The sequence below is a fragment of the Nothoprocta perdicaria genome, unplaced genomic scaffold, assembly GCF_003342845.1.
Source record: "Nothoprocta perdicaria isolate Ctin4 unplaced genomic scaffold, notPer1 scaffold_50, whole genome shotgun sequence".
Taxonomy (NCBI): domain Eukaryota; kingdom Metazoa; phylum Chordata; class Aves; order Tinamiformes; family Tinamidae; genus Nothoprocta; species Nothoprocta perdicaria.
Window position 1 is genome coordinate 2,406,675 of NW_020455755.1, and position 15,992 is coordinate 2,422,666.

At 43.2% G+C, this 15,992-nt stretch overlaps 1 protein-coding gene across 1 annotated transcript in view; it reads right to left on the reverse strand.

The window, feature by feature from the left end:
- The window catches only part of VMP1 (vacuole membrane protein 1), a 49,731-nt gene extending 34,065 nt beyond the window's left edge, over positions 1-15,666 (reverse strand). The window contains exons 1-5 of the mRNA XM_026047796.1: positions 15,603-15,666; positions 13,989-14,090; positions 11,774-11,906; positions 9,724-9,814; positions 8,893-9,003 (exon numbers count right to left, since the gene is read on the reverse strand). Coding sequence (XP_025903581.1) covers positions 8,893-9,003; positions 9,724-9,814; positions 11,774-11,906; positions 13,989-14,064 — 411 coding nt within the window. The 5' untranslated portion in view covers positions 14,065-14,090; positions 15,603-15,666. The remainder of the gene's footprint in view (positions 1-8,892; positions 9,004-9,723; positions 9,815-11,773; positions 11,907-13,988; positions 14,091-15,602) is intronic.
- Between the last annotated feature and the right edge of the window lie 326 nt (positions 15,667-15,992).

Sequence of the window (15,992 nt, forward strand, 5' to 3'; positions counted from 1 at the left end):
TACTGTCAACAATTTTCTTCTATTTCTTTCCCCTTCAAATGAGTCACAGTTTATTATACCAGTAAGGAAGCCCGATACCCTCCCCTCCGCCCCTAAATCAAAACTGAATTCGTACACTGGATTTACCTAGTGACACTGATGCTGTAATTTATTTAATGGCAGTGAAACAAGAGTGTTGAAAACCTGTCAGGTTTTTCTGTCTGAGAGCTGGGCCTGCTGGTGTCACACGCAAACCACCGCACAACTGGTGACAGGTAGGCTGTTCTGATAACAAGCAAGCTYTTACTTATTCTGGGTTGCTTTACAGGAATAAGCGCACTCAGAAATATTCTGGATGTAGATGAAGATCTATAATGCAGCACCTTGACGTGAGAAATTAGGAACATCAAACGTTCATTAATGTAAAACTAAAAGAGAGGCGCAGCTGATACAGCCAAAATTCATTTTCTATGGAAGGCAGCAGAAAGGAAGAGTGGAAAAATGATTAACAACTTAAACTATAGGTCTCCATGGCAAAGGGCTCCTTTTTACTACTTGTAGTAAGATTGTGCCTGTCCCAAACAGCTTCATCTCTAATAATATATCTACTTTAGTCATAGGGGCAAAGAGATTTTCCTAAAATTGCAGAACAAGCTTACAGCAAACCGGGGAACCTCTTTCTCCACCAGTCTAAAGCATCAAAGGGATTTAATCCTCTCCAATGGCTAACACGGAAGAAGAGCAGACCCTCCAGCCCCAGTTTCCAGCTACAGAAATATCAGCAGCCCAGGTCTCTCCGACAAGGGGATTTGCATGGAGGAAATCCCCACGTCCGCGAGGCGCAAACGACCATTTCCTACGGCRCTGCCGGGCGCAGCAAGGCGACATGCGAATCAAGAAGTTCAGCGTTTCGGTTCCACAAACCCGGGAAGACCGACCCCGCGACAGTGTGACTACAGCCAGCTGYGCCCGGAGACTGTTGCTTTCAGTTTTATGGTGTAGGAGACACCTCCAAATTGCTACCACAGCAAGGAGGCCCTCGGCCCCTGGTGGAGTTTCCGCTGTGGGGCTACCAGCATCGCTTTCCAAAGCGCACACGGGCCGTGGAAGGAGACCTGGGTACTCCTAGACAAGGAAAACCCTCTTTTTCAGTCCAGCAAGTGCAAAGTGCCTGTGAGCGACTGCTGACAGGCAGCAGTCCCCTCCACCTGGCAGGAGCCACTGGCCACAAGCAGTTCCTCACGCTGTTGGTGTCCTTGAGATGGCTTTTAATGCTCCTGGAATAGCCTTCCTGCTCAGATTTGTGCCCTGCTGTCCAAACGTCTGCAAATGGATTTTTTTTTTTTTTTTTTTAAACAGCAAGTAGCATCCAAGGGAAAAATAAAAGCATTTCGCAAAGCAGCTGTAAACGGCCAACAAGCCACCTGAAAATTAGGCTGACCAAATGCAACTCTCCCATTGCAATGTAAACAATCCTATAACAGTTAAAAAAAGAGTTGGAGTTACGGAAGCCACAGAAGCGGCATTTTAACTRCAATAAGAATTAAGGCATGAACAGTTGGTGTGGGGCAGGAGCGGGGCCACGTGCTGCCGGCCCCACAGCTGCTTTTGCTCTCGCCCAGTTTTACCAGGCACCTCACTGAACAACAGCTGGTTGGAGGGTGCCAGGGTTGCAATGGGGGGAAGGAAGAACTAGAGGAGTGGGAGGGTCTCCGGGTGTTTCATAAGAAAAGGGCCACTTTGCTTTGCACTTAGCAAGAAAGGGCTTAGCTGGGAGGGGAAGAGGGAAGGGACTTCACTGGGAGTGGAGCTCGGGGCCACCCCTGGAAAGCCCCGGCCCACGGGCGCTCAGGTGGTTTCCGTATCCTCCTCACTGAGTCAGGACTAAGTCACAAATAACCCTTAATCCTCTTTGCAAACGATGCTCCCCACATCTTGCTCTCCTCCTCTGCCCGGAGCCACAGCAAACACTCACCCTTGCAGGGCTTTCCCTCTCCTGGCTCCGTTTATTTCAACCACTTGAGGAAAACTCAGAAGGTTTCCCCACCTCCAGCCTTGCTGCAGCTCTACCTTTAGAAAGGACATTTGCAAAATTACTTCAAACCCTRCCAGGCCAAACAACAAACACCCACAACAGGCGGTTTAGCAGCCGCTCTGCCCACCAAACCGAGAGGAGCTGCTGAAATTCAAAGCATGTGAGATCCCAAACACCGTCTTCCCCTCGCCCTCCTGCAAGAATTCCTCTCTTTTACCCTTTTAATTGCAGGAGGCAAGAAGAAATTGAGAAATATTGCGCTGACTCGGGCGAGGAACATTTGCTTGCCACGACGGACGACCAGCAGGAGCCTGTGGTTCGGCTGGAATGCGATTTCTTACAAATATCTGCACAATTTGCAAATCAAACAAGACAAGAGCTGGTCATCCAGAGCAGCTCAACATCAATCTCTTTTTTGGCAATAGTAATTTAGGGGGCTATGGAAAACCCTATCTACACAAGCCTAATATCTTAAGAAAGGCACCCATGAACTCTTGAACTCATCGTCCCTCAGTGAGTTTTTAGTTCAGCCATCATCTTAGAGTCCATATCCTGCTAATCCTTAGAAATAAGTTGCTTTAAGTGCCATTTTCCAAGATTTCTAGAAGACTTAAATTTTTATTTACAGATTATGCTTGGAGTTTTATAGATCACGCTTTGAAAATCACCAATGGAAGGAAAAAGGAACATAAAAATAGGCACATGTTAAAAGAAAGTTAAGCAGAACCCTTAAAAACATGTGATTATGTATAATAATTCTAATGAGGGAAAAAAGGAAAAATGATTGAATATCCATTTTAAAAGTTATATTTTCATACTATTAATCATTTTGTGCATCTAGACTGAAAAAATTACAGCTGTAAATAACCTCGGCATCAAATTTCTTTTTCACATGACATTCACCCCATTAGCACTACAACAACTACATCTAATTTTAACATCTTATATTTCTGAAAGACACAATTTTAGACTGGCTCCAATTTACAAGTATTTCACAGAGAAGAGCGATACGTCTGCCAGCACTGAACCCACTGCTGGGCTCAATGCACTAAAAAACCATTTTCCCCCATGGATACAACTTTTTAGACTAGGTTCAAGACTCCACGGAGGGAAAACGTTCTGTATGTGATTAAGATAAATTGGAAAACCAAAAGCTGCTTCTCATGGGAAACATCCTGCGAGCGCTCCTCCAGCCCGCGACTCATCCCATACCTATCTCCGAAGTCACTGCACCTCTCAAGAAAGCAACACCAACTTGCAGCACCTTTTTATCATCAGGAGCAGTGGGCAGCTACCTCCAAAGAAAAGCGCTGCGTAGCTAAAAGGAAAAAAAGCTGCAGCTGGAGGTGGCTGGCAAAAACGGCAATCCAGTCTGTGCTGAGAGATTAAAAGTGTCTCGTGATCTTCTATAGTGTCTGGTATTACAGGCTGTAAAATGGTGGCTCTGAATAAAGAGAAGCCTGGACCTAGAGCATCCTTCAGTGACACAAACGCATCAAGCAGTCGGGGCTAGTTTTAGCACCGTGGCATTTCAGGCTGGGTATTCATTTTACAATCATGTGTCTATCCCCCTGCTTCAGTCAAGTCTTCCCTCGCCACACAGAGCTGCTGGAAATTCCAAGTGATGAGCAACAAGTCCTGAATACGACTGAACCAGAGTCACCAGGGGAGCCGGCACGTGGCATCGCCCAACACACACCAGGGCCACGTTGCTACTTTGAGGAGTAAACTGCAAAGCAGACCGTTTATAAAGTTATACCCAGGCTATTTTCTATAGGAGCAGTCACACAGACTCGGGTCAGGAAAAGACACAAGTGGATGAATCTAATTCTGTACACTGGGGCTGGCAGAGGACAGAAATAATCTGCTAGCATCATCTCCTGGCCCTGCGCTGGCCACCAGCTCATTCCCGAGAAATAAAGCACAGCATCTATTCAAATGGACACCAGCAGCAGTGACCAGCTTTAATGCCTCTAATTAAGAGTTCATCTTGCCCTGTTGTCCCTACCTGCAGCCTGTGCATGACAGCAGGGATGTGAACGTTTGGGCTGCACATGAAAACAAAGCAGAGGCTCCACGGTGACAAGTGGGGAGGAAAATAAAATGTGGCCACCCAGAGCTACGTGGCAGAACCAGTGAGGAGAGCACCAAAAGCAGATTAGGAAAACAAGGTGCCAACTTCTGAAAGGTAAAATCCATCAGCCTTCATGAGGAAGAAGATGGTAGCATGCCTAGTACATCATCTTCCCCCTTTGGTGCAAATTCAGATCACTACTGCGGGTCAGGATGCTCGTTACAGTTCACATCCGAATACACCACCTTTTCGTAGACTTTTCAAAAGTCCAAGCAGGGTGGCTAACCCTGCACAGACATAGGTGCTTCTCATCAGCTGTTTATTACCACAGCTCCAGTTTTAGATAAACCGTCCAGCCTCTGACGCGCACACGTCGAGCAGCAGCGCGGGCCATATATGGAGCTCGCAGTCACACCGCGCGGGCTCTGACTCAGAGGGCCAGCGGCTCGCGGTGGGGCAATATGAGAGGTTATTGCTTCCAGCTGTGCCCCCAGCCCCTCTGCTGGTCATCACCACCCTCGTGGTGGGGCAGCCCCACTGCGCTCGCGCCCAGCGCGGCTCTGACCACCCCGCTGGATTCCTGTAACCCACCAGAGCAAATGGGCCCCGGGCGCTCACAGCCTCCGCTGCGGCTGTCGAAGAGGTTATTGCCTCCAGTTTAATCCACCGGGATGTAAACCAGAGGCTCTGGGCTCATTCTTTGTATATACCTACTGCCATTTGACATATAAAACAGCAACAAAGGCACTTAAAGGAACTTAGACCCTTAATGAGCTGTTTTTTCCTTGAAAATATCATTTTTTTAGTCTCATGTTTGTTAAACACAAGCAAGCYACCAGAAGATTTAAGGAACACCCAGGTCACACACCGACCAGGCAGCCCCGCACAGTTAATCCACAGGCCCTTCCAGCTCGTCACGCTATCAATGCAGGAGCTCCCATGGGAATGTGGGCAGGAGTTCCCATCAGGAGATAGCAAAAAAATAAATGATTGCTTCAAGTTATGTGTTGATTCAAGTATTCCAGGATGTTCCAGCTCATTGTAAAAACCCTAGGACAGCTACAGGAAGTAGGTTTAAAGGCATGAAGAAAACAAATGAAAGAGTAAGAGCCACAAAATCCTCACACAGGCGGGCWCCATTTCACCCTATTTTAGAACAAATTTCAGTCTTCTGGACCCCACTGTGCGTTTGCTTTGTTAGCAACTCAACAGCAGCAGGTTGCGCAGAGATATTAGCCCCAACTGCTCCTTAGTTGAKTTTTTTGTGAGCTGACACGTGAAGAATGATACGGGCTGGTGACGAGGACTTCCCTGTGCAGGGGGAACCCCAGGGTGGAAGGGATGGGGGGCCGCAGCGCTCCCAGCACCCACATCTTCCTCCGCCCGAGGAACCCGCCATGCTCTGGRCTGTTCATCTTCACCTTGAATGATCCACCTTAAAAGGGCCAAACTCCCGAGGCTGACAGTCACTGGGGAAAATACTCCTGTATCCAAGTCACAAATAAATAGAAAAAAAAAAAGAGAACAAGTTCTGTGGGTTTCCAAATTATTATGCATACTTCAGAAAAATGGAGTAAGCCTTATGACTTTTTTTTTTAAGCCACTTGTGTAATTTTATCACGAGTCTCCTTTACAAGCTCAGCACCTGGAACTAGATAACTACAAAGGAATCACGTTCAGTTTAAAAGGAAAAAAAAAAAATGTTTTCACTAGTCCTGGCTGGAAAAAGGGTGTGTATAGTTGTTTTTTTAATGATTTACATTGAAAACATTTTTTGGCAAAGCTTGCGGGCTCACTATTRCACAAGGTGTCCGGATTTTAAGTCAGATTTTAAGCTCCTAACCTAGCTCAGTTCACACGGGGCCAGAAGGAGCTTTGCTCGACGGGGTAATCAGGGGACCTCTCACCAGCGCCCAACAACAYGAGGAATTCAGAACATGAGCGCAACGCTGAACCCCAGGCACCTTTCCAATGAGACCCTGAATTTTCTTTTCCCTTCTCCTTAAGGGCAGTTTTCCGCCCTTTCTCCTCAGCCGAGGTCACTGCTCCACTCTCTGTCCCTCTGCCGCGGGGCGCTCCTCTGGGAAGGCTTTGCTGACAAAGCCCAGGCTCTAACGCTTCCGAAGGGATCCAAGTCCCGCGCTCCACACCCGGAGCCCTGCCRCGGCGCCGTGCACTCCCTGCCGCGCTCTCCAGCCAACGGGAACATCCTCGGCCGCTGCTCCACTTGGCTCCCTCAGCGAGCCGAGATTCACACACGAGCGCCAGGAGCCAAGGGCAGCTTCGYGCTTCCGACCGGCGCGGAATCCGCTTCCATTCATGTGCCAGGGGTTACAAACAGCTCGGCAGCAGAAGGGGCATTTCCCACCCGCCTGGCGCACATGCTTCGGGCCGGGCACCGGTGGCTTCCGCGAGCGGGCGGCGAGGCCGCGTGCGGGGAGACACGGCGGGGACACGGCCGGCCCAGCGCTCCCTCTAGCGTCCCCCGCACCGCCCGGCCTCTCCTCCCGGCATCCAGAGCAAGCCCAGCACGTTCACCGAATAAGAAGGGTGGCTGGAAGCGTGACCGACTTCCGCAGCTCCGTGCTAAACACCTACCCTATGCCAGCTCTTCAGCTCCATGTCACTTCGGGGCATTGAGGGAATCCTTTCCCCAAAAGCCACATCAAGTTTTACATTTAAAATGTAAATTTACATGATCTGCAGCAGATCATATTTAGACCCTTTCTAAMACAGAGGAAGCTCTCGAGTTGCAAAAACAGTAACAAAAAACCCTATGGCCAAACTAACAAAGTTAACTTCTGCCTCTGACACCAAGATACATGTAGGATCCCCATGCATCCAGTGACCAACAAAACCCCCAAACTGAGGTTGGATTAGCTTGGAAAACCTACTTTGAGCAAAACGGCCACCTCCACACACTCTGAGYCCAGAATCTCTCCTCAAATTGGATTCACGTCACTCCAAAAAGCAACAAGCACGAGAAGCTCTGAAGGCTCCAGACGAAGAACTGTGCTCAGCACTGGAAAAGTGGCTAACCAGCCGGGGACAGCAACCCCCCAGGGTCGTTGTTACACCAGATCGATTGCATAACTATTTCCAATGTGGATTTACACATACACACCGCTGCTAGAGCTGTATTGGCAGGATTATTATCGGTTCTGATGCTTAAAGTGGCAACATGCTGTTAGGGCAATAAACTTCTTTCTTCTTTACACTCCCAGTGCCATCTAGTGGCTATGGAGCCACATGTATCCCACCCATTCAGCGTTTGTACCAAGCAAACAAATCAATCATCACTGTTGCAATGAAGTTCTCACACCAGTGGCAGCGGCCTAGATATTCAGCCAGGTTTCCCTGCCCATGTGGTTTAAAGTTTGATACAGATACCTGTAAGCCCCTGAAACATCCAAGTGGCCCTTTGAGGAAGACTTTTTGCTGGAAAGGGTTAAAAGGAGACAATAACATGGTCACCAACAGTATTAAACTAAGTTTTGTTTCTTAGGTGATGCTCCTTCATGCTATGTTTTGAGGGCTGTTCACTTACGGTTTCTCCTATGCATCCACTGGAAATATACTGAGAATAAACTCAATAAAGGGCTTATATTTTGAGTATACATTAATTTAAGTCAAGTAATGGCTTCAATACGTCTACTTGATTCACAAGCTCCACAGAATATCCCTAATAAAATAATTTGGAATTACTTAAACTTCTCAATTTTTAAATCCAGAGTAAAAGAGATGTCTGTTCATTCTACTTCAGTAGCCAACAGTACAAAATGACAACACTTCGGCTAATTCACATCAAATCAATGAACAAAAAAAGCCGCATAACCCACTTCCAAAGGTTTTTATAGTGTGCGTTCCTACTAAAGCTAAAGTTTACAGCTAGCTTAAATCAAAACGAAGCTAAATTTTCTTGCTCCCGTCATTTCTGCCTCCAAAGACTTTAAAAAAGAAGCTAAGAGATGCAAGTCCAATGTCGATGTGAATGCAGGAAGCAGAAATGTCACTAGATCTAATAGACATTGCTCTATTGCATGGAAAAACACGRGTTTCTTGTTTCATGCAGTGCTTTCTGCGTTATTGTTAATGATTAAAGTAGTCCTGAAAGTAAACATCTGTAATTGTCCCAAATACAAGATGACATTTGTTGCATAAACTGGTTTTAATTATTTTTGCGGCCATGAAGCCTTTTCTCAAATCCAGGACAGTGGTTTCATAAACAAGAAACTAATCCAATGGCCAAAAGCAAAACACACCCAAACATTTCCCTGACTTTCTTAGCTAACAAAGTCGAAATAAACAACATAATACAAATTCAGAACAACAGAGAGATTATTTTACCTTTGTAGCCAAACATATTTCTTTGCTATTATTTTTAAAGCAAAATGAACGCAGACTGAATTTTAAAATAACTGCCTATTTAGAGATTTCAGATAGRAAAAAAAGATCACTTTAGGCTACCAAAAGAAAGAATAATAAAAAAGTTGAATGGAAACACTTGGGCTGCACACATTAGAAAATGTTTTATTTAAAATAAATGCAAATTTTGACTCACTCTTTCAAAGTGAGGATTAACAGCAGGCTTCCATCCACTGCTCAGCATAAACACAGGACACAAACTACAAAACCAGTTTACACAGCACAGAAGAAAAAGAGCATGCAATAGAGCACAGATACATTAACACTAAGTATTTATTTTCTTCATTCGGAAGTACTTAAAATTTAGATCTTATGGAAAACTTAATACAAGAACTATCATACCTATTTCAGAATGAACAAGGGGTGAAAGTTTCCTTACCAAATAGAGCAGAAAGGTGTGAAGACCTGTTCCAAGTCCAACAGAGGACAGAATGCCCAGTCCTACCCAGTAGGCACACCATAAGAACTTTTTCTCCATATATCGCACATACTGAAAGGAAAGTCACAAAAAGAAAAAAAATCATGAAAGATTAAAGATACAAATTAAGCCACAGTTGCCACAGTTGATCGCAACAACCAAAACAGAATCCTAGATGCTTCTATGTGCTATTTATTATAATTGCAGCACAGACACACACAGAAAGGGAAAGAGCTTTCAAAACAAAAGCCCACGAATCTGTAAGTCTCCAAGAAAATGGAGCAAAATTCCAGGACAGTGAAAATCTCCAGCAACCACCTCAGGTCTGGATGGTGAGCAGCAGGTGCCTGCAGTGTCCCTGGAGCCCGGAACAAGCAGAGGGAGCTCAGGGTGTTGCCTGAGCAGAGAGGAGGAACACAACTAGCCGCACTCTCAGTTATGCTGCTGAATTTTTTTTTTTATCTTGGATCAGCGTGTGAGCAGGAAAAGTGAGTTCCAGGAAAAGACAAGCACGCTGGTTGTGTGTGGCTGGAGGCTTGGCACATCTAAGTGAGGTGTTACCAACACACACACAGATGCAACAAATCTAACCTTGCACTCAGCTTCATCCATGTGTAAAATGCAACTCATCCACATGCAAGAGAGGGAAGTGATAACAGGTGAAGCAAATACCCACAGCGAGCAGGAGCTCAAAGACACACTGCAATTTCAATGGGAGCCCATTTAATCCACAGCACGTGTACTTGAACACAAGGACTAGCGACTAAGAAAAGTAACTTGAAAACCTTATACCTGTTGATGTGTTCCTTCAACATAATACGTAGCTGTTAGTACTGCAAGCATCAGTAGAAGAGACACCAAGATACTTCGCCGATGCCACAATCTTTAAAAAAAAAAAACAATTAGGGTTTTTCATATTTTAGCATGCATTTCAAATCCACTTAGTTACCACCTTAGATTGGGTCTGGGTGGATATACTCAGTGGCAACATGGGCAGCTGTAAGGGAAAGCATAAGCCTCCCAATAAAAAGATCTAGGGAACCTCTCTTTATTATGGAAAAATCTATAATTTACTCCCAGGTGAAATCAAAATTCAGCCACACATTCCTCCAACCCTTTAAAAAAACAAACAACAAGTCTTGGAAAACAAATGCAACCCCAAAGCATTCCTTCAGCCAAGAGAGCTTCAAATACAGAGCCAGCAAAGCCACTCATGGTTAATGCAGAGAGCAAAGCAACCACCAGGCCCGGGACGAGCTGCAGGCTGGACACAGAAGTGCTGSGTTTGAACTCATGGCCAGGGCCCTGACAATAAGAGAAACAGATCTTGACACGATTCTGGTTCTCTTACTTTGCTTAAATTGTTTCTTGTGACAGCTCAAATGTATTTGTCAAACTTAGAAATACATTTTGGCTAATTATGAAACATTCAGAAACTACTACAGTAAGGGGAGGAAAGTGTTTCCTCGTGTAATTTGAGATCCAATTAATTTTGCACCTGTCTAGTTTTACCAGGTTGCAGCAATACTACGTAACGTGTATGCAGCTGTACATAGTTGTTGAGAAAACACTTGGACTTTGTTACTTTCTGCAAAAGCTATTATACTGTCAGCTAATGCTAAAAGCATTTCGAAAAGCAAGACACGAAATAACAAGTTACACGCATTTTAATCTATTTAAAAATAGAAAAATAAATATGGGAATTATAACCCACAGGAAAACATTCACTAATTTATCAATTAAGCAAGCTGAAGAAGGTCAATCTAATCTAAGTATAAAAGCATTTGTGCTGCTTATAGCAGTAAGACAAAAAATGGATTTTCAAGTGATTATCATCATTTAAAGCACAATGCAATGAAGTGAAACACAAGAGAGCCAATTTGAGGTCTCAAAAGTTGTTAATATATGGCCAGTGTTATTTTCTGTAACTACATGGCAGAACATAGGTTGCACTTGCATCCTGTAACAAAAAATAATATATAGGAAGCCAGCCAACAGTCAGCTTAAAGTAATGTGTGCTTTCGCAAACTGCTAGAATTGCCCATGATATTAGATCCCACATCCTGATTGTAAAAATGACCGTAAATTCAATCCCAATTGTGAAAGTTTCTTGTTGCAGACACAGGCACTAGGCTGGCTGCTACTTTTGGCTTTTTCACTGGTCAGTTTGATTTTACTTATGTTTGTCTCTTGGCAGACCAAAGTCTAGTGCATTAAGAAATCACTATGCACGTCAGCATTAGTAGAGAATATTAGAAAATTTCTAAGTAGCAGTTCTAGMCGAAATAAAAGTCAATTCTATGTAGTTTGTATATAATGCTTAGGAAAAGCATTTTAATAAATCATTTCCTACTGTGAAAGGGACCATGCAGCTTAGAAGCAAAGTCCTCTCCACAGTTTCATAAACAAGACTGCAAGTTCCACGTAATTCTGAACTCTGCCCTAGCCGAGTTATTTGAAAAATCATTTAGTGGCACTAACACATACATTAAAAGATCAGTACTTGACACTACAGGAAGAACAGCATCTCTTGCCTTCAGGATCCCTAAACACTGTCCCATTCTTTCAAATATTCAACTCTTCAAAAAGGAACTTTGCAATTCTTTTCCTTCAAGACCATTCTRTATTTAACACCTACGTAAATTAGGCAGAAGGTCTGGGTACACGGCTGGGACTGTGGTATGTTCCAGTAGCCACCTTTAAGGTACAAAAAGAATGTTTTCTAGCAGAAGAATTTTTAAAGTTGTGATTCATTGAGGAAAGTGAGAAGTCAGAATCATCTACTGAATCACTGTATAGGTTTCCCCAGAATGCTCAGAGTAATTAAAGAAATTATCTTTACTTTATGGTCCATTCCTTCAAGTTTATTAGGGTTTCCAGGAAAAAATACTGCAAGGTAACAAGTGGTTGTCTCCAGAGGACAATATTCAACCTCTCCTCTCGGTCCCTTCGTTTCCGTTCATTCAACAAAGAATCTGCAAATGAAAAGCAAGAGAAATGTAAAAGCACAGCCTGATTCCTGAGATCCCAACCTACCCCAAAACACTGCAATATTTGCTTTCTTTTTAGAGAATTTATGCGAGTTCTCACTTATCTTTTCTACCCCTAACAAAGCTTCTCCTCCAGGAGAACCAGAAATCAGAGGTGATCCCCAATAAATGGGGCATGGAGCCTTTTTCACTTTCACGTAGTTTACAACCATTCCGTAATCTCACCAGCCCCAGGTGCAAGTACTCTAGCAATGTCTTGGTCTTCATGCAATGAACCATCCTATTAGTTACATATCAGCTAACAGGCTCCCTCAAACACATCTCCATTACCCCTTGCAGAGACCACGTTTATTTTGAACTTCTGAATTCGATCCTCTTTCCAAAACTATTCTTAGACAGCTCCAATCGAACTGGGTTGAATTACACGTGCTCTTTACACACTCCAGCCACTGTGTAACTGGATAACAGCATCTCTCCTCCCGTCACGATCCTCAGGCTCGGTTAAAGGCCTTGCCCTCCTGGTCAGTTCCTCCAAAACAAGCTCACCACATAGGACAGGCTCTCACTAGAGGCCTGTTTTTAAGCCAGGCCTTCACTGGACTGACACTATGCATTTGGTTACTTTTAACTACAATAATGTCATTATTTGAGTAAACTTTCAGTGTCCAAAACGTAACATCAATAATTGTAGACGAGAGCACAAGTCTAGAGAAAAGGGGTTTCTAAAAAACATTTGTTATTTTGCATTCACACCCTAGTGAAGATTACTGAAAGTATGAATCTAATCYAAACCTCTCTAGTATTGTAACCCAAGCGATATTACTCCAGTCTTATTACAGYACACTGAAATACGCTGCCTTATCAAGTGCTAGTATTTACACAGAAATTGCATACCTCATTAGTCAGAGTAGCCCATTTGATTTCATATTCTTTAGCTGCAGGCATCAGTTATTTTAGATAACTCACAAAAATCCTCCAGTGGCAACGCTGATTAATATTCACAATCCCTCAGAGCTACAGGCTGATTTAAGAGTAAGTAAGGTTTCAATTGGTTCCATAAATACACATATCTAGGTCCTCTTAGATTCTTGCCACATTCCTGGCTTCCAAAATTCTTATTCTCTACCTTTCCTCTTAATATATCTAATAAGAATTTTTCAGCATTAAAGACATATGAAGTTGTAAAACACAAAGATCATAAAAGACAATGGTGGAAGGCAGCAAACCTTGAGAGAACACGTTGTTACAGAACTTAATTAAATATGGAACTGACACATTCAAAGCTGACAGAAAGCAAACCTGATTATCATTTTTTACACCATGGCACGCAATACAGATATTCAGTAACATGAGAGCTCTTAATAAAATGTTTTCAGGTTATTTCTCATGGGCCTTAGAAATTAATCTTGGCCTACTTTAGACATATCAGTAAAGAAAGATGTGAGGAAATAGTAGTTAATTGTTCAGTTAGTAATTTATGCTTGCAAACCATAAACTGCAGTGAAGTTAAATTTCAACATAAATGCTAGAAATTGGGAAACTAAAATTGGATTTGTCCCAGAGTAAATTTATTACCAAGTACTTTTATTACCATGTCCTAGCTCTCCGGGGCCAAAGGGTGGGGCTGTGCAGCCTCACTTTGAGAGCCACATATTGGCCAACCAAGTTCAGCTCTATAGCTCACAGGCCTGGTGCATCCCCTGYTGGGACCCCTTGGCAGCTTTACAGGGTTCACATACAAAAGAACTACAGAACAGGCACATGGAAGGGAGAAGAGAGTATAAGAGAGAAACTAAAGGTAAATGCACATCTTGAAACTATTTAGCAATAAAAAAAAAAAAAAAACAAATCTTACAAAAAAAATACAAAATACAAAAAAAATACAAAAATACAAAAATACAAAATACAAAAAAAATACAAAAAAAAGATTTATAGGCGACTAAAATCTTCAAGACTGACAGTTTCTCCCTTTGCATTACTCAGATATAAGCTGTACTGAGAGAAAATCCTTTCTGAGTTTAGTGCTGGCCACTGTACTCRCCAAGCAGACTGTGATTTTCCACTTACCTGTGAAGCTTCCATTATGCTGCTCTTTGATCATTCCTATGCGTCTCTGGTCACAGTCTGTTCCATTCTCTGCCATTTCATAGATCAATCACGTAAAAGAATCTAGTGTGAGAAGGGAAACAAAAAGCATAATGTCTCCATTTCTGGTTATCAAGACTCCATTTCCTCCATATTGCAAGGATACAGGCAAACATCTAACAGCTCTCCAAATCCAAATCACACTTATCCTGCATTACGCCATTAAAAACTAGAAAGTGATTTAATTCCCACAATGACAGAGCTTAAAACATTTCCACCTACAGAAGTCTGGTTTTGTCACTTAAATGAAAAGTCTCCCTCACTTTTAACAACAGAAGAAAAGTGTGTTAAACAATCCCTCCTGCTAATCAGCCCACTGTTTGGGCTGCAGAAGCAGTAGAGCTTCACAGAGGCTTAGGCTCAGTCCTGAATGAGAACCTTAAGATTTACTCCTTCTGCCAGAATTTTTATAGCAGCCCGGAACTGTAGCGTAGCCGAGGCAGCAACCGCACATCCCCTTGCAGCTCTCTGTTGTGGTATGGTCTCAACTGGCTCCGCAGTGGAAGAGGCAAAGCCAAGAACAAAGATCAAGGACAAAAGATCTAAACTAACCCTGAAATTCTAACTGAAGCTACTCTCATCCTCAAAAGGATCATTTCTGGCACCTCACCTCCGGACAGTCATATACAAGACCTCAAAATTATCACAGCTTAACTTCTCTCAGCATAGAAACCCAGAGAGAATGGTATCTCCTTTTGTTCAGTTTGACATCTCTAAACCAGAAAGGGAAAACTCTCTGATTATGTCATGCAAAGCTACCTGAAACACATATGTTYTCTCTGCTTATTGGCAGCTGCTCAGCCTTAAAAAGCCCCAACAGCAACTGTAGTTCTCCTTTATTTTTCAGGAAAGTGAAGACAACATATGGGAGGGCAGCTTAAYACAGAGAGCTGCAAGAGCTTCCCTCCCTCTTCAAAAACCCACCCAGAACAGCTTACAATTCTTATACAAGCACAAAGACAGTACCCAGTCAGATTCCTTGCTTTAAAAATCCTTTCTTAAAAGAAAATAGTTCCTGGAATTTTATCTTGGAGGAAGAATTCCACAAAATTAAAACATCTTATTTGCCTTACATTTTTCCCTGCAAGCAAACTGTGATTTACAGTTTTTGTTCGGCTTCCAAGGTTGGAAAGTAGTGCAATATTAAAATGATAGCCTTATGTAACCTATCCCACCCAATGGAGGAAATTAAAGTTAAGGGAAAAATACTTCTTTGCTTTATGTAATAAATATGCCTTAAGAGACAAGTAATAACTCAGGCTTGGTAAACAGGAGTGAAATCTCCCCTCTGACTTGGGTGGCAATCTTATCTTTAACATTAAAGACTTCAGATATTCATTATAATAATTTTACAACTCTATTATATAAAACATAACTATTTCAATATCTGAACATTAGAGATTGTATGCAGACAGAAGAGATGATCTCTAAGCAGAGGAAGTGAGAGAAAAACGCTGCAAGAAGCAACACTGCAGTGTAGGCACAATCCCTGTGCATTACTGTGATACAGATAAAATGTGATTAAAAGGGTTTTACCTAAAACCCAATAGTCAAAAGGCATCAAGGTCTCAGGAAAGAGTCCCTCCTCCAACAATCTTTTCCTGAAATTAAACGAACACAAATTTAACCATAGCTAGTTAAGCTTACAGAAACGAATCTCTTGCATGTTACAGTTTTTGCTCCGTGAAGCTAAACTTGTGGCCCCAGAAGACCTACCCCAAGGGGAAACAGCAAGACAGAAGTGGCAGTTTGGTTCTGGAAAATACTGAAAAATTTCATGAGCAACCAGAGGATAGCAGGAGACTGAGCTGCTACAGAAGCAGCTCCACAGCATCTCTCTGCAGCCACTCGCTCACAAGGGTTTGACCCAAGGTGCTGGGCACACGTCAGCACAGCGGCCGAGCTCCTCCTCTTACAGGTCAGGTT